Source organism: Chiloscyllium plagiosum, chromosome 12 (assembly GCF_004010195.1).
Source record: "Chiloscyllium plagiosum isolate BGI_BamShark_2017 chromosome 12, ASM401019v2, whole genome shotgun sequence".
In the NCBI taxonomy this organism is placed as follows: Eukaryota; Metazoa; Chordata; class Chondrichthyes; order Orectolobiformes; family Hemiscylliidae; genus Chiloscyllium; species Chiloscyllium plagiosum.
In genome coordinates this window covers 38054237-38073182 of record NC_057721.1, presented here as the reverse complement: position 1 = coordinate 38073182, position 18946 = coordinate 38054237, and the positions used below count along the sequence as shown (strand labels likewise).

General features: G+C 40.9%; 1 protein-coding gene across 2 annotated transcripts in view; it reads right to left on the bottom strand.

The window, feature by feature from the left end:
• otc (ornithine transcarbamylase) overlaps positions 1-18946 on the bottom strand; it is a 74658-nt gene that overhangs the window by 12148 nt on the left and 43564 nt on the right. For both annotated transcript variants that reach the window (XM_043700832.1, XM_043700831.1), the window contains exons 5-8: positions 17582-17735; positions 11393-11515; positions 8888-8941; positions 8646-8795 (exon numbers count right to left, since the gene is read on the bottom strand). In XM_043700832.1, the coding sequence (XP_043556767.1) occupies positions 8646-8795; positions 8888-8941; positions 11393-11515; positions 17582-17735 (481 nt within the window). The remainder of the gene's footprint in view (positions 1-8645; positions 8796-8887; positions 8942-11392; positions 11516-17581; positions 17736-18946) is intronic.

The window sequence follows — 18946 nt, the reverse complement described above, 5'->3', positions numbered from 1 at the left end:
GGAGGCCACATCGGGTGCAGAGGATGCAATAGATGATGTGTGTGGAGTGCTGGACAAACTTTCCTCATTCCTGAAGAAGGGCTTATGCCCGAAACGTCGATTCTCCTGTTCCCTGGATGCTGCCTGACCTGCTGCGCTTTTCCAGCAACACATTTTCAGCTCTGATCTCCAGCATCTGCAGACCTCACTTTCTCCTCAGATCCATATGACCAAGGTGCATCAAATTAAGAACATTCGGACAAAATGTTCTCGCTGCGATAAAGTAGGACAGTACAACACAATCTTCTGCCATTACCAGACGTGCAAGGGTAAGAAACTCCCTCGAGCAGGGGACTTTGCATGCAGTGCATGTGACCAACAGTTTACAACCCAGGCTGGACTTGATCAACACGAGAAACATCAACATTCTACAGAATGAAAATCGCCTCAAAACAGCACTCAAGGTCAAAGCAAATGGAGGAGAAGCAATCGCATATGGTCACAGGAGGAGGTTGCACTCCTGAGGGAATTAGAAAAGAGATTTGCAGGATGCAAATTCATTAATGAAGAGATCGCTAGCATCCTTAAAACAAAAACACCCCAGCAAATCTCTGACAAATGCAGAAATCTTGCGAACACTCCACCGAGGTCCTAATCCCAAATGATACGAGTATGACTGATGATTCACACGAATCTGAGGCAGAGAGTGTTCAGGATAATGCCAATGAACCAAACCCACACCAAAGAGCTAACCGCAGAACACCGACTTCAATCCCTAAGCATTGGGACATAGATGACCAGCTATAACAAGCTGAGGAGCTTTTCAGCATGAGGAGTGACTTGGACACTCTAGCCCTAGGGATTGGATTAATGGAGAGTATTACCGACCTAGTAAAGAATGGTGGGGATGGACAGAATAAATGGAAAAAGCCTCAAGGAGGCCAGACTAAAAAAGACACAAAGACAGGCAACAACACCAGCGCAAAGAAAAGATGGGCAACACGTAGAGCTCTGTTCAGAGCAACGCAGCAGCTCTACAAAACCAACCGGTGCCAGCTAGCTCGAGAGATCACGGGTGCATCAACATCATCCACTTGTCCTCTCCCAACAGAGGAACTGGAGGCATGTTTCCGAGATACATTGTCTGTACCAAATCATAAATCCAACATTAGCAAATGCACCCCATATACCGGGAACGTAGATGATGGATCCTTGATGAAACCCATAGAGGTAGAAGAGGTCAAGAAAGCCATCAAGGGAATAAATGAGCACAGTGTCGCTGGACCAGATGGCCTGAAACTGAGTGATATAAGATCCGTTCATGAGGAGGAGGAAACTCGCCTACCCTGACTCTTCACTCTATGGTTAAGATCAAGCACGATACCGGAATCGTTAAAAAAAGAGTCGAATGGTCTTGCTTCCTAAGTGCGACGATGAAGACCACCTGAAAATCATTGACAACTGGTGGCCAATTACCATTGGTCTTATGCTGCTAAGAATGTTAACAAAAATAATGGCAAAATGCCTCAGTGAAACTGTCAAAATTAACAACAGACAGAAGGGGTTTACAGCAGCCACTCCCAGCTGCAATGAAACATTATCATCCTCAAGAACGTAATTAAGGGACTGAAGCATAACCGTAAGGACCTTGCAGTTCAACTCGGTTCGACACAAATTACTATTGAAAACGCTGCAGACAGCACATTTCCCAAAAGCCTTTTGTAGACCTGATCAAGGATCTCTACACTGGCAACACAACAGTGATAGAAGGGAATGGAACTTATAACACTCCAATAAACATTGAGAGGGGCATAAAGCAGGGTGATCCACTCTCATCCATATTATTTAACATCGCTCTGGATCCTTTGATATGCTCTCTGGAGAAGGCCAACTCAGGGGTCGCCATGCCCCTGGGAGACAGAAGAGTCAACAACTCGACTTTAGCCTTTGCAGATGACATTGCCCTTCTGAGTGACTCTCACACCAGTATGGGGAGGAGTCTGAAGCTGCTCCAGTCATACGGGCCTCAGTATTAACATCGCAAAGACAAAAGGCTTCCACTTTATGTTCAAGAGGAAGACCTTCCTGTACAATCACTTTGCTAACTGGACGCTGCATAACAAGTCTATATCCTATATACCCCCAGATGATACTGAGAAATATCTGGGTGCCCGAATCGACCCATGGGCAGGTGTGTCAGAAGGAGAATGGGAGGAAAGGCTTAAGACATGGGTGAAAGGAATACAGGCAGTAGCTCTCCGACCGAGGCAATGCCTGGAAATCCTAAAAACTCATGTCATCACCAGATTGTATTTTCACTTGCTCCAGATTGAAGCATCTCAAAGCACATTCATAAAACTGGACCAGATTATATGCAATGCCACAAAAGAATTCCTACACCTACCGCCTCATACCAATGATGGGATCCTGCATGCCAGCAACAGGAATGGTGGTCTGGGCTTGCCAAAACTAAAAGTGCAGATTCCATCCACGATTCCACGCAAATGTGAGGCACTCGAGATGTCTAATGATGTGATCATACAGGCTTCCTTTCAATATAGAGGAGAATGCAACTGAGACACCGTTACAGGACTGCGAGAACTCAAAGTCGTCAAGGAAATCGAAGATTTCCTACCCGGTAGCCAAAGTGGCATCGAAGGGGAAATGGACGCAATTATGCCAGCACTTTAAGAGGCAGACGCTGGGTGACAGAAACCGCCCAACAGGTATGCAGGATGGAGAGAATGGGAGTTCGAAAGGTGGCGAAGGCTTCAATGTCAAGGGGCAGGCATTCAGTATTACAATGATGACAAAATCTCAAACTCTTGGTTGAAACTAACAATTCATCTAAAATCCTCACAGTTTATAAACAGCTTGCTCCTGTGGAGTAATCCATACCCGACAAGATCCACCCTATCACGGGGAAGACCAATCAGAATCAAAACTTGCCAAAGATGTGAGATGGAAATCAAAACCATTTCACACATCTCAGGTTGTTGCCCATTCGTTAAAAATGCTTGAATAAAATGCCATAATAAGATCGTAGACCAGTTGCAGAAGCATGTCAGTAAGTACGGCTGGACATAATACATTGTGCCGAGATTGGTTGCAAAAGATGGCTCACCATGGAAACCTGATCTCATATTTAAGAAAGATCAAAACATCACGGTGGTCGATGTTACAGTGTGGTACAAAAATGACAGCAAAGCTCTGGAAATGGTGTAGCAGGGGAAAAAAACCGAAATACAACCACCTTAACGCCGAGATAATAGAATTGACGGGAGGCTCTGCGCCGAAGTACTTTGGCTTTGTGATGGGCACTTGGGGCAAGTGGCTGAGTTTGAATAACAGCCTCAGGAAATTTCTCGGCATTGAACAATGCAAACATTCATCCAGGCTCACCTTATCACTGACATTCAAATTACTACAACTCTCCAGTGATAAGTGAGCAAAATACTGCAGACTGGCTCCGGCCGGAGACAAGTACCGGCCAAACCCCACCAAAAAAAAATTTAAACAAAAATTAAAGAAAAACAGGGGTGCCAGTCCATTAAAACCAAGATCAGTTACGACACCGAACTGATGCAGTAAGTCATATTTTGAGCCTCATGTAATGCCAGTACAACCGGGACCCTGGCCTGTGGTAATGCTAGGAAGTACACATTGTCGACGAGCGATGTAAAGACTCGGAAAAGGCACTCATGTGAGTGTTTCAAAGTAGATGGTGGACAGGCTTTGTGGGGGTCAGGAGGTGAGTTACTTGCTGCAGTATTCGTTGCGTCTGACCTGCTCATGTAGCCACTTGTGTTTATATGGCAAGTCTAGTTGAGTTTCTAGTCAGTGATAACCTCCGGATGTTGATAGTGGGGGATTCAGTGATAGTAAGATGATTGAATGTCATGGGCGGTGGTTAGATTCTCTCTTATTGGTGATAGTTATTGCCTGGCATTTGTGTGGTGCAAATGTTACTTGCCCCATGTCAGCCCAAGCCTGGATATTGTCCGGAACTTGTTGCATTTGAACATGGACTGCTTCAGTACCTCAAGAATTGCAAATGGTGCTGAACATTGTGCAATCATTGGCGAACATCCCTACTTCTGACCTTATAATGGAAGGAAGTTCATTGATGAAGTAGCTGAAGGTGGTTGGGTCTAGGCCCTACCCAGAGGAACTCTTGTCCAGATGTCCTGGAGCTGAGATGACTGACCTCTAACAACCACGACTGACTTCCTATGTGCCAGGATTGACTCCAACCAATGGGGGGTTTGCTCCCAATACCCATTGACTCCAGTTTTGCTGGGGCTCTTTGATGCCACAATGTAGGTTCAATGCAGCCTTGATGTCAAGGGCTGTCAGTCTCATCTCACCTCTGGAATTCATCTCTTTTGTCTATGTTTGAATCAAGACTGTAATGAGGTCAGGAGTGAGTGGCCCTGGTGGAACCCAAAGTGGGTGTCACTGAGCAGGTTATTATTGAGTAGGTGCTGCATTATTAATGACACCCCATCACATTACTAATGGAATGGGAATTGGCTGAGTTGGATTTGTTCTGTTTTTTTATGTACAGGACATACTTGGGCAATTTTCCACATTGTTGGGTAGGTACCAGTGTTCTAACTGTACTGGAACAGCTTGGCTAAGGAAGTGGCAAATTCTGGAGCACAAGTCTTCAGTACTATTGCTGAAATGTTGTCAGGGCTCGTAGCCTTGGCAGTATCTAGTGTCTCCAACTGTTTCTTGATATCACGTGGAGTGAATTGAATTGGCTGAAGACTGGTATCTGTTATGTTGGGAACCACTGGAGGAGGCCATGATGGATCATCCACATGGTACTTCTGGCTGAAGATGGCTGTAAAAGCTTCAGCCTTGCGTTTTGCACTGATGTGCTGGCCTCTTTCATCGTTGAGGATGGGGATATTTGTGGAGCCTCATCTTCCAGTGCATTGTTTAATTGTCCACCAGCATTCACAACTGGCTGTGCCAGGATGGCAGAGCTTAGACTTGATCCATTGGTTGTGGAATTGGTTAACTATGTCTATCTCTTGCTGCTTATGCTGTTAGGTGTGCGAGTAGTCCTGCTTGGTAGCTTCACCAGTTTGGCACCTCATTTTCAGGTATGTTGGTGCTGCTCTTGGCATGCCCTCCTGCACCATCCATTGAACCAGGATTGATTCCCCCTTCTTGATGGTAATGGGGTTACAGATTGTGCTGGAGTTTCATTCTGCGGATGTTGATGGCCCACAGTGCCTCATGGATGCCGAATTTTGAGTTGCTAGATCTAGATCTGTTTGAAATCTGTCCCACTCAGCATGGAGATAGTGCCACACAACACAATGGATGTTAGTCTCAATGAGAAGGCGGGACTTTGTCACCCCCAGAACTGTGCTGTGGTCACTCTTACCGATACTGCCATGGACAGATGCATCTGCATCTGGCAGGTTGGTAAGGATGAGGTCAAGTATGCTATTTAGGAGCAAGTGAGAACAGCAGGTCAGACAGCATCCAAGGAACAGGAAAATCGACATTTCGAGCATGAGCCCTTCATCAGATTTACTAACCTGCTGTGCTTTTCCAGCACCACACTCTCAACTCAAGTATGTTTTTTCTCTGTTGGTTCCCTCATCACCTGCTGCAAACCCAATCTCGCAGCTCTGTCCTTTAGGACCCAAACAGCTCAATCAGTAATACTGCTGCTGAGCCATTCTTGGTGATGGACACTGATATTCACCACTGAGAGTACAGCTTGTGCCCTTGCCATCCTCAGTGTTCCCTCCAAGTATTGCTCAACATGAACGATTATCAATTTATCTGCTGAGGGAGGACAGTATATGGTAATCAGTAGGAGGTTTCCTTGCTCAAATTTAACCTGAAACCATGAGACTTCATGGGGTTTGGAATCAATGTTGAGGACATCCAGGACAACTCCCTCCCAAATTTTATACCATCATCCGACCACGTCTGCTGGGTCTGTCCTGCCGGTGGTAAAAACAGTGACCCACTGGGAGACCAAATGAACAAACCAAGTTTGAAATCTCAACCAATCCAATCAAGTTGATGTAAAGTTCATTGTGAGTGAGATGCAGGTACAAGTCGAGATGCCCTACAGGCTGCAAACTTCAGATTACCACCAGCCAAGCCCCTAGATATTGTAAAAAGCAAGTGATTGAAGCTGGTATAGAGATTATAGAAAGGCAAAAGATCTCAGGACGCAAATCTGCTGTCAACATCAAAGCAGTTTATGAACCTAGTTTAGAATGACTGGAGTGAATGTGGAAGGTGTATATGTTGCCACTTCAATTCTTATACTGTTGTTTCATATTGAACTTGTAACAGAATGCTCACTGTAAAAAGAAAATGGTATATGCTTTAATTCTTCATGTGGGGACATGTTACATTAGTGACAAATATGGACTTTCAGTTTTAACTTTATTCACTAGAGATTGTGATGCATGAGATGTTCGTGGACTAAAATGGTTTAAAAATGGTCAAATACAAATGGTCAAATGGTTGAAAATGGCTTCTGTAATCACCTGACCACAGTTTGAGGCCCGTCAAGGAGATCAATATGGAATAAGCAAAATCATTTGCATGGAAATTACCCATTTATTTAGACACATTGAAACCAGGCCCCTAAGTCAGTGGCAAGAGATTCACATCTCTTACTGTAATTCATAATTTGATATATTGTGAACTTGGGAAGACAATGGAGCCAAACTTGGAAATATATAAATGAACTATATTTCAGTAGTTGCTCTTTAGCAGAAGAGAAGTGAGAAGCAAAATGTATTTGTAACATGAGCTGGAATTCTCTCACTCCCTGTTTCTCCCAGTATCTCCAAAGACAGTAGCCAGCAAATTAGAGAAACAACTGATCACCAAGAATTCAAGGATATCTGCAGATTCCATTATTACAGAGTATACAGGACAATTACTCAACATCAGTGGATTCAGGTTAAAAATATAATACTTCAAGCATGTTAAGTACTTTTAAGTCCATGGCCTTTATTCTTTCTGTCTGTTTCATACACACTTTCCCTTTCTGAACCTTATAGCTCTATTTGTGTGTAATTGATATCATGTTTATTACCTTCTCTCGGCTTTAGTAGCTCATAAGTTTCCTCTTTCACTCACTCAGTGAAATCTTGCATCCATTTCCTTCATTTGGATTTAGCTAACAACATTTTTAATTCAATTATGATAGCTGAGTCATATAAAGAAATAAAACTATTTGTTGTAACTGATTGAATGGAGGTGGTTAAAAAGAGGGAGCCAGATTACACTTCTGCATAATGATATTTGCAGCTATCTCATGAGAAAGCCTCCAAACCGCTACTCCAGCTTCACATCAAGCATCAACAGCTTAGTAAAACCTCGGGTAAGGGCGGTAAGTTCATGACATGAACTAATTCTTGTATTTTTTTTAATGTGGCCTCTAGATTCCACTCCTGAGACAGATGTAAGCAAAAAGAGTCCCAGCCCCAAAGGTTCACCCCTCGAGCCACACTCTGAGGAGGAACAGTCACGAACATTAGAGGGTGCACCATCAAGACCTTCTTCACTAGCCTTCACCAGCACAGACACTCACCTTGGTGGGTAAAAGTGTCCCTTGAATTTTCTTTTCTGCTACATGGGTCTCTGAAGTTGATTGCATAAATGGAACATCAGAACAACACTGCATATATGCAGCCTTGTGGCTTGGAGGCAACATTTTTGGACAAGCTAGAGTAAGCTCAGGGTCACATTTTGGTGAGTACAGCCCTATGTTAGCTCCCATCTACAGAAGGGAGAAATGGTCAAAATCCCTGACATTTGGAGGACAACTGGAGAACAGGCCCCTGCTGACAGCACAGCTGATGGAGTTGCAAAGGCAAAGGGGAATGTCTAATTAGAGATCATGCATGGACTCAAGTAAAGGGCTGTCCGAATCTGATGTTGTGGTTCCAGCATTCAAGATTGCTTTGCCTCACCAGCTGGTAATGTTTGTGAATTGCATATACTTCTGCTGTCATCTCCTTTGTACCTAGTGACGAAAACAAAAAATGCGGTGTGTATTTCTATTTTCATGTGTGTTGTTGATGCTGTTCTTTTGATCCTGCCTGGTTTTAGGAACTGACAGGACAAATAGATTGTGTCCCTAGAGGTGCACTTTTGCTAAGCAAGTGTGAGGGATTTAGAAATTGAATCAATGGACATTCATTTTGGTAGATTCAAAATTACTGGAGGGATCATACAACTGCTGAACGTCCTGAAGCTCAGGCTGCAAAATGATTTTTCCATTTTTTTATAAACTCACCTTATTGAATGGTTCAAATTATGCAAGAAGCCCAACCAGGTCCAATTCCCTGTTCTTCTTTCCCAGTATTGTATTGTAAATGTGTTGCAGTTAACAATGCTTCTTAGAAATCTGTGAAAACGCTACTATATCACTGGTCAAGTACAATATTACATTAGCATGAGTAACTAACGTTCACAACCTTGGTGAAATTAGATCAATTCTAGTTAATTTAGGAATTGGAAAACTATTTAGTACAGAGGTGAAAAGCTGGGATGCATATGATGGGGAAGTAATTGACCGAGGCAGGAAATCAAAGGAATAATTACCTGATCTGATGAAAATTGCTGTCTATGCTTTGCACTTTACATTTTTCAGATTTCACAGATCTTACCTTCATGGTGATTTGATAACCATGAAATGCTTTCAGCCTCTCAGCTTTCTCCTCTTCTTGTCCCATGCTGACCCACGTATCTGTTACCAGAACATTAGCTCCACTTGCTGCTTCCAGGGGATCGTTAGTGAAAAACATCTTGGTTCCACACTAATTTCAAGAACAATTGAAAAAGGAAAAGCTCTTTGAAATAAAGAACTTCATCCACAAAATGGAAATACCACCAAAACTTGAAATCCTACCTTTTCTGACAATGACTTGGCAAATGTGGTAACAGTAGCATCAGGTTCGAAGCCCTATAAAGAAAACATAACACATAGATCTTTTCCATTGATGATGCAGGCTAATGATAGAATAAGTTTGCAAAAAGAAATGAAATGGATCCTCTCTGTAATTGTCAAACATTCACAGTCCACTAGGCAGAAGAGCTAATAGAAAACTTTGATAAATATTGCTATCTCAAACTAAATAATCCTAACCAGAAGGATTGGAGTTTTTTACTCGGCTATGAGACACACAAATTTGTCTGCTTCAGTAAAGAGTATGTTATTCGCTTCTCATGTAGGGAGTGAAAAACAGTAAACAGCAGCATTTGAATAGACTGTACTTAAGCAGTGTGCAATAAAGCTGAACTAATCAGTCTTTGGCATTTGGTTCCCTATACTTCCATTCGTAAAAGTTAAACAAACGTTTAGGTACGTAATGGCAACAAGAGTTTATACCATTCTCCAGAAGATGTGAGCATTAATTTATTATTCTTTACTTAGGAGCAACAGTGATTATCCAAGCACTACAATAAAAGTAGTCAATAGTATATTGGAGCTGAAGGTTTGTGTTATATTATTATTTGGAAACTTCGATTTTAAAATAAAGTAGTTTAAGTTTGATTTGTTAGTTGTTTGCTTGTTAGTTCTATGTTGTGTGGATTAAGACAGCAAGAACATGGTTTTGGTTTAAGTTTAGAATAGTTCTGAAAGTGACATTGAATTGTCTGGAAATCTGTTTAAGTGCACTTAAATGAGACTTTAAAAGACCCCTTCAGTGCTCTAGAAAACAAGAGGAGAGTGAAAAATTGGAAAATAAGGAAACATATTGTTGAATCATTTAGAAGTTAGGAAGAGAAATATTCTAGAAGCAGAAAACCCTAATGTGTCAAAAAGAAAGACCTCCTAAAAAGCTGCCAAATGCATGCTTTTAAGGAGCACATTTTCAGGAGTAAGTGAGCTTTGTTAGCAATTTAAGGATCTCATGAACAGACATCAACTAAAAAGTGAATACAACTGTGCTAGCTGAACAAGGAACAAGATGGAAACAGATTGACCCTTCACTGAGTCTTCGTTATCTGAAAGGCTGTTGTTGAGGGCATAAGTGTTGAATCGGAAAGATGTTGTGAAACTTGAAAGGGTTCAGAAAAGATTTACAAGGATTTTGCCATGGTTGGAGGATTTGAGCTAGAGTGAGGCTGAACAGGCTGGGGCTGTTTTTTCCTGGAGCGTTGGAGGCTGAGGGGTGACCTTATAGAGGTTTACAAAATTATGAAGGGCATGGATAGGGTAAATAGGCAAAGTCTTTTCCCTGGGGTTGGGTAGTCCAGAACTAGAGGGCATAGGTTTAGCGTGAGAGAGGAAAGATATAAAAGAGACCTACGGGGCAACCTTTTCACACAGAGGGTGGTACGGGTATAGAATGAGCTGTCAGAGGAAGTGGTGGATGCTGGTTCAATTGCAACATTTAAGAGCCATTTGGATGGGTATATGAATAGTAAGGGTTTGGAGGATATGGGCTGGGTGCTGGCAGGTGAGACTAGATTGGGTTGGGATATCTAGCATGGACGGGTTAGACCGAAGGGTCTGTTTCCATGCTGTAAATCTCTATGACTCTAATTGTTGCCAATTGGCCACTTGAGCATCAGTTGGAGGGAAACATTTACCCCACTGTATCTGGTAACATTTGAATTGCAGAATAACTTTGAAACTGACTTGTACTGAATAGGAGTGCAGCTTAAACAATCTTATCAAGGATATGTTCCATGGTAGGGCATGTTACATCTGCAGCATATTGTTGGTGTGCATTATAGTACTTCAATTAACTGTTAAATTATTTTATTCCAAAATATTTATATGTAAAACTTTTTTTTCAACCAAATTAGGATGATCTGTGAAGTTAGAAATGACTTTTTGAGGTCTAACATAATTTCTTTAAAAAATAGTGTGACAAAGTGAACAACTGATTCCGTTGTCAAATAATGAACAGAAAAGAAATGTTGACTGCAGCTGGATTCCTAAAGGACATATAAAATAATTTTCTTTAATAAAGTTAGCAAGGAGTCAGACATGAGTTTATAATTGTAGAAAGTGCTAACAGACTACTTGTTCTTCCTGTTTTGAAATGATGTATTAGCACCATGTTGTCAGCTTTCAAAAATAGTTCCATAAGATATGGGTGTTATTATTGACCAGTCAGTGGTTAATCTGTCAGGAAGCTTAATAATGTGAATACACACATTTCAATGTTTTTGCATGTTGGGTAAGTTGCATACTTGGTGAAATTTGAGATAACGCTTTCAGTGAGTTCACTCAATCCTTCTGGGGAAATAGCAGCCATTATTATTTCAACAGGTCATATGTTTTCCTGATGTTCCTGCAGGAATTAATACAGTACCACACAATACCAATAATATACATACAGTAAAATTTTAACCAGTGTACATTTATTTTAAAGTTCCCATATTGTAATCAGTCTTATACCTTAGGTGTGGCAACACGAAGATGCATTCCAAGTTTTGGAGCGCTCAACATGAAAGAGTGTAACACATTATTTCCATCTCCTATCCAAGTCACAGTCAAGCCAGTCAATGAGCCAAAATGTTCCTACAAAGGACATGCACAGAATAAATGTTAAAACAGCTATAAATACCTGTATTTCTGAACAGCATTTTAGATATCAAGCATTTACCCAAGAAATAGAGCTAAATTGTCTTGTGGGGTGAAGTTCCAAATGAAAGTGCATCAGAGCTGCACTTTGGCCTGTTGGTAATTTAATCTAATATTGTCACATTTTCTTAAACCACAAGAGTTTTAAAATTGAGGGAAGGGTTCCAGCACTATTTCAAAACAAACCCCATCGGATGTCAGCTGGTGATGGGGTTGGGTGCGGGTGTGGGGGACACGGAGACGGGGATGGAAGAAAGATAATCTCCTACCGTATTTACATGCCTATAACAGCTAAAGAAGCATGTCAATGATAACCTTGGAGTAAAGAATAAAACAGAATTCTGAAAACAATCAATCAGTCAGGAGGTAAAGCAGCAATTATGGAGAAAGAAACATGGGTTATCAATTCAGGTCCATTACCACTTATACCAAGAACCACAAATTCAGTTTATAATGAAGAAAACAGACTGGAGGGTGCTAAACAAATGAGTTTGCAAGGACATAATTTTGTCATGCATACAATTTCTTTACAATTGTGCATGAACTACTCAGATTAATCTGAACATCATTATAATATAAAATAGTTAAATATGTTTTAAGGTCCATAGGGGCTGATCTATACACACAAATTTGTTTAAAAAATCCAGTAAAATGACCCAAAAAATGATTTTCAGACTACTTATTCTCTTTTTCTCTTCTGACAGAGCCCAGGTTTCCAGATGGCTTTTTATCAATTGCTTTGTTGATGCCTTTTTCCAACAACACCTCCCAGTAGTGTTACAATGCTTTTTCTGAGGGGACTCCTATATTTGTGCTGTTTGAAGGAAGAGTGCTGACACATAAATACTTGCATTCACTGACCAGTACATCCAAACGTTCATATAATGCTGGGTGCTTGTGGAGTCAGTGAGATTATGCAGACATTTAAAAGAATAGGTAGAGCCCTATTCTAGAATTCCTGACTCGATTCTTGGCCCCCTCAATTGTCAGCACTGGATGAGCTCCCCCCACCCCCCCCAGAACTCTTGTCCTGGTTCCATTGCAATGGTAGGCATCGTCCCATCCCTCATAATTTTCATGGAATGAGATTAGGTTTTCGAGGAATCATGGTTCACAGTCTTTCTGAAGAGACACAGACTGTTAACCAAAAGAGTGTAATTTGTTGTTTCTGTCTCTTACCCTAGATGGAGTCAGAGAGTGAGCCAAAATGTTCCTATAAAGCACATGTTCAGAAGATGATTAAAGGAGTTTGAAACAACTGTATTTTCTGAACATCAGTTTAAAATGAATCATTTACCACTAAAATAAAACAAAGACACAAAATGTCTTTGGGGTGCGGTTGCAAATGGAAGTTCATCAGAACAGCTGTGGTGAATGCAATGTAAAGGTGTCTGCGCTGTAGCTAAAATATTTAGATAGCTGGTACCTAAACATATATGACTTAGAGCATGATTAGACTTTCTGGGACTTGAGGTTGCGCCACTATTAAATTTTACCATGATTGGTATGACATATATTATCAGAGCTCTACTTTCTTATGTACTTGCCATACAGTTTTGTCAATCAAGAATCTCTCTAACTCAGCCTTAAAAAATATTCTATTTCCCAACCCTCTAATGCTATTTGGGATCAAAGTTCCACAGACTCTCAAATCGCAGAAAAAAGCTTCTCCTTTCAGTCTTAAATGGGTAATCCATTTTCTATATGGTGCCCCCTAAATCTAGTCTGATAAACAAAGAGAAACATCTTTTCAGCATCTACCCTGAACAGTCAGACAGTGTGGTTCACATTGGTATTAGTGACATAATTACAAAAGGAATTGTGGTCTTGCAATCAGCATTTAGGGGGTTGATAGAAAATTAGAAGCAGCTGTCAAAAGTTGTCATCATTGGATTATTCCCAATGCTATGTGCAACGGAATACAGAAATAGGATAAGAGAGATGATTGTGTAACTCGAAGGATGGGTGCAGGAGGTAGGGCTTTAGATTTCTGGGCCACTGGGGGAGATGACCCTTATACAAGCCGGATGCACCTGAATAGAGTTGGGGATGAGTTCTTTGCGGGGGAGTTTTACTTGTGTAGTTTGGGGGCTTTAAACTAGCTCAACAGGAGTGTTGGAACCCGGACAGTCTATCAGACAGTTATACCAGGGTGTCCAAAACACTTGGAAGAATGGCTAACACTAGAATGAAAAGTAGCAAGTTAATAAGTGTAATTACAGAAATAAAGAAAGAAATTTCAATCAGGGTTACACAGCATGTATATGAATGCACAGAGTTTAGTTAATAAAATTGATGAGTTTCAGGGCCAGGTTGCTATATGGAATTATGATGCTGTGGCTATAAAAGAGACATGGCTCAAGGAAGAGTTGCACTGGCTGTTCAATATATCTGTTTTAGAAAAGATAGGAAAGGAAAAATGGAGGGTGGAAAAATGCATTACCAAAGAATGGTGTTGAGCTGCAGAAAGTGGATGTTTCAGATGGTTCAAATACAGACCCAATTTGTCTAAAAATAAGGAATAAAAGGTTGCAATTATATTGTATTCTGTAATCTAGACACCACTGCATGGTGGAAAAATTGAAGAGGAACAAATCTGCAAGCAAATTGAAGAGAGGTGGAAACATCATAGAGTAGTTTAATTATCCTTAAATAGACTGGGATATTGATAGTATAAGGGGCAGTGAGGGACAGGCATTCATTGATTGTATTTAAGATATAACAACAGTGAATGTTCAGTCCAACAAGAAATGATGCACTGCTGAACCTGATTTATGAGAATGGGTGGGCCAAAGAAACCAAATGGGAGTTGTGGAGCATTTAGGGAACAATGATCATTATATCACAAGTTTAGGATTACAGTTGACAGGGACACAGGACAACCACAAGGAAGAATAATTAACTGGGGGGAAGCTGGGGTAAGAATGAAGTGGGGCTTGAAACACCTGGAAGTGGAGGTTGGCAAAAAAATGCTGTTGCTGAACTACAGGGCAGTTCGACGGCAGTTGAAGTATACTCCTTCAATGGGGAGAGATGGGACAGATGAACACAGAGGATGAAAAATGAGATTAAGATATAAAAGAAAAGGTCTCCTTCCTATTGGAAGGATGTTCTGAAACTTGAAAGGGTTCAGAAAAGATTTACAAGGATTTTGCCAAGGTTGGAGGATTTGAGCTATACAGAGAGGCTGAATATGCTGGGGCTGTTTTCCCTGGAGCGTCGGAAGTGGGGGGGTGTCCTTAATAGAGGTTTATAAAATCATGAGGGGCATGGATAGGGTGAATAGACATCCCTAAGGACTCCCTGGGGTTGGGGAGTCCAGAACTAGAGGGCATAGATTTAGCATAAGAGGGAAAAGATTTAAAAGGGACCTAAGGGGCAACTTTTTCACACAGAAGGTTGTGCGTGTATAGAATGAGCTGCCAGAGGAAGTGGTGGTGGCTGGTATAATTACAGCATTTAAAAGGCACCTGGATGGGTATATGAATGGGAAGGGTTTAGAGGGATATGGGCCAAGTGCTGGTAAATAAGATTAGATTGGGTTAAGATATCTGGTCGGCATGGATGAGTCGGACCGAAGGGTCTATTTCTGTACAGTATATCTCCATAACTCTAAGAGGTAGAAAATGTAATTAAGAACCAAGCCAAAAACAGAAGGTTCAGAAGGGAAATAAAACAGCAGAGCCTAGTAAACAGGATTGTGCATCAAAGAGGAGCAGCTAATGTAAAGTGGAATCCCAAAGGAGTAGTAGGGCTGATAAGGGGCCGACAAGGGAATATACACATGGAGATGAGTGGCATGGCTAATGTGTTAAATTAATACTTTGTTTCTGTCTTTACTAAGGATGGAAATACTGCCCAGGCCATGGTGACAGGAGGAATCTCAGCCACATGAACATTTTAAAATTGCTAAGCTCATGGCATTGGATAGGCTGTTGGTATTTAAAGTTGGTAAGATACCGGCACCAGATGAGATGTATCCAAGGATATTGAACAAAGTGAGTGGCAATTACAAAGGAAATAATAATAACCTAGACTCAGGGGTGGTGCCAGAGGATGGAAGAAATGCAAATGAAACTGTCTTATTCAAAAAGGTTGTCGGGACAAGCCCAGCAATTATGGGCTTGTTTAACTAAAGTGGTGGGGAAACTTTATTGAAATAATTATTCAGAATTTAATTATAAACACATGGAAAAGTCTACTTGAATTAGGAAGTACCAGCACAGATTTCATAAGGGAAAGCCATGTTTAACTAACTTGCTAGAGTTTTTTGAAGAGGTAACTGAGCAAGTTGATGAGGCTAATCCTGTTGGTGGGGTGCACATGGACTTCCAAAAGGTATGTGATATTGTGATGCAAAACAGATTTGTGAAGAAACTTGTGCAATAACTGGAACAGTAGCAAAATGAACACAAAGTTAGGAGGGATAGGAAGCATAGATTCACACCTAATAAATATTTTTCAAGCGTAAGGTTTGTCATGGATTCCCCAGGATTTAGTTTCGTAACTCTTACCTTTCCTGATTTATCATTATTGATCCAGATTTTGGTATGTGAGGACAGTTTCCAAGTTGGCAATAATGCAAAACTTGGAAGTATTGTAAGATGTGAGGAGGACAGTGCAAAACTATAAAAGGACAGTGAGATGTTGGTGGAGTGGGCAGGCAGTTGGTGGACAAAGTTCATTGCAGAGAACTGTGATGTGATACTTTTTTTTAATCAGGAAAACACGGAAATACAGTCATAATATAAAGGGTGAAATCTGAAAGGATTTGCAGAAGCAAAGAAACCTGAGTATTTATGTACGTAAGTCATTAGAGGTAGTAGGACAGGCACAACAAGTTATTAATAAAGCATACTGTATCCTTAGCTTTATTAATAGTGGCACTGAATACAGAAGCAAAGAGATTATACTGAACTTGAGTAAGATACTAGTTGGATCTCAGCCTTAGTATTGTGTACAGCTGTGGGCACACCACATTTGGAAGGATGTGAGTGTTTTGGACAGAGTGCAGAAGAAATTTACAGAATGGTACCAGAGATGGGAATCAATTCTTCTGTTCTGAATTCGAATGACCGGAAAAAGACTGAATGCAGAGTGTCTAAAGAACACCCTTGTAGTATTTCAGCATTGGTTAGAAAATATGGCCGAGTACAAGTGCCAAATGAAGAATCAGTGTATTCTTCTATCTTTGCTCATGTCAAAAAGCTGTTAAACAGTTTTGTTAGCTTTTCATGGCTAACAATGTAGTTAGGGTGGTATTCATTACATTTTCAAGGCTGTTCTACATGGGGATCAGCAATGTTCACTGCTGTTCAGAGCATACACCACCATTTTTCACATCCTCCAATAGAATCTCCATGGAACCGTCTGAGAAATATTCAGCTCATTCCTTCCAATTATTGCATTTTAAATCATTGATGCCTAAAGTTCTGAAAGTAGCATTTCAATTTCGATGGAAAATTTCAATAGAAGTTTTCTTCCCATTGGAGGAAGAGTCCATCGTAACTGACATTTTCCATCATTAGCACCCACCATCACATTAAAATAAGGATCCTCTAGTAATTGTGCATTGGGCAGTGTCATCGCTATGGGGTTTGAGCACAATATCTCACTTCCTGTCTAGTTTACACCTAAAATGAAAAATCGGTGCTCAAATGTCATGAGCATCACAGCTGAGTTGAGTCCTAACTTACAACTTCCAGCAAGAGTAATCAGGATGTAGTGCTATTTTTCTTCACCTCCCTGAGGAAATAAATGGTACTGCCTTGGAAATGGATATCAGTGAAAGGAAGACGTGATGGAGGAAGGGCGAAGCAAGTCATATTGCTCAGAGAAATGTGTGAAAACCTGCAAAATAAACAAGATCATGAATTTGTGCTGCAATGGAATGGTGTCACCACTCAGCATATAAGTTAGACTCATTACAAATTAAGTGCAAGACAATGAAGCATCTTTCACCAAATTGTTAGATTTAATGATCTAAAAATGCTTTGGAGATACCTGAAGGGTAAGGTAATCAGCCAGGATCTGGATAGGATGATAGAGCTCGGACAACCCATTGATCACAGGGACTGAGCCATCTTCTGCTAACTGCTGGAGTTCCGAATGTTTGTAAACCCGGGCCAGAATCAGGTCAGTCATCCCAGACAACACCCTGGAACATGAGCCAAGCAGACCCCGACATTAGCAAATAATCTCAAATTTAGAAACTCCCAAGTCAGTAAGAATCAAATGTTAAGTTTATATTTTTAAAAACTGTTTCTTCTTTTTTATATGCATTAACTACCATCACGCTAGACAACACTTGAACTATGTTCACTGCTCTAAAAAAAAAGTTAATCTTGTTTTCACTCGGAAACCTTGGGTCAAATCAGACAGCATTCTAACCTGCCTGATTCACTGAATTTGAAGGCAGATCACAGATGTGAACATATATTTGAATACACCATGGCATCTAGCTCACCACTTCATATTGGAAAATAACAGCCTCTGTCATCTGTATGCAGTGGATAGTAATATGTGGCCTGAAATATGTTCTTTATAACTCTGGTGACCTTGTCAAGTAATGATTTTCAAGGGACCTCTAGAAATAAGTGTTTCTTGTTCAATCAACAAGATCAATTGCATAAAGAAAGTAAACTTGGCTGCAACATATTGCATGTTCTCAGGCCCATTTAACCAATCACATTGATTACTGAAATTAAACGACATTACAAAGCAAAGGTTTGATAAAGTATTACTAAGGATTTCTAAAATATGCCTAACTTTATTTCATCGCCCAGTTTTCTTCATCTGAAGGTGATATTCTTGCTGATTTGAGCCAAAGGGAGAGGTTGAGTAGGTTTGGGCTGTTTTCCCTGGAGTGTCGGAGGCTAAGAGGTGACCTTATAAAGGTTTATAAAATCATGAGGGGCATGGATACAATAAATAGACAAACCCTTTTCCATTGGGTGGGGGTGTCCAGAACTAGAGGGCATAGGTTTAGGGCGAGAGGGGAAAGATATAAAAGAGACCTAAGGGGCAACTTTTTCACTCAGAGGGTGGTATGTGTATGGAATGAGCTGCCAGAGGAAGTGGAGGAGGCTGGTACGATTGCAACATTTAAGAGGCATTTGGATGGGTATATGAATAGAAAGGGTTTGGAGGGATATGAGCCAGGTGCTAGCAGGTGGGACTAGATTGGGTTGGGATATCTGGTCAGAATGGATGAGTTGGACCGAAGGATCTGTTTCTGTGCTGTACACATCTCTATGACTCTATAACTCTATTTATTGAGACAATGGGATCTGGAGACAGTTGGTTTATCCTCAGCGCAATATGTTGTTTTTCCAATGTGGATTCTGCATGTGCCAAGTTTAAAAGGTT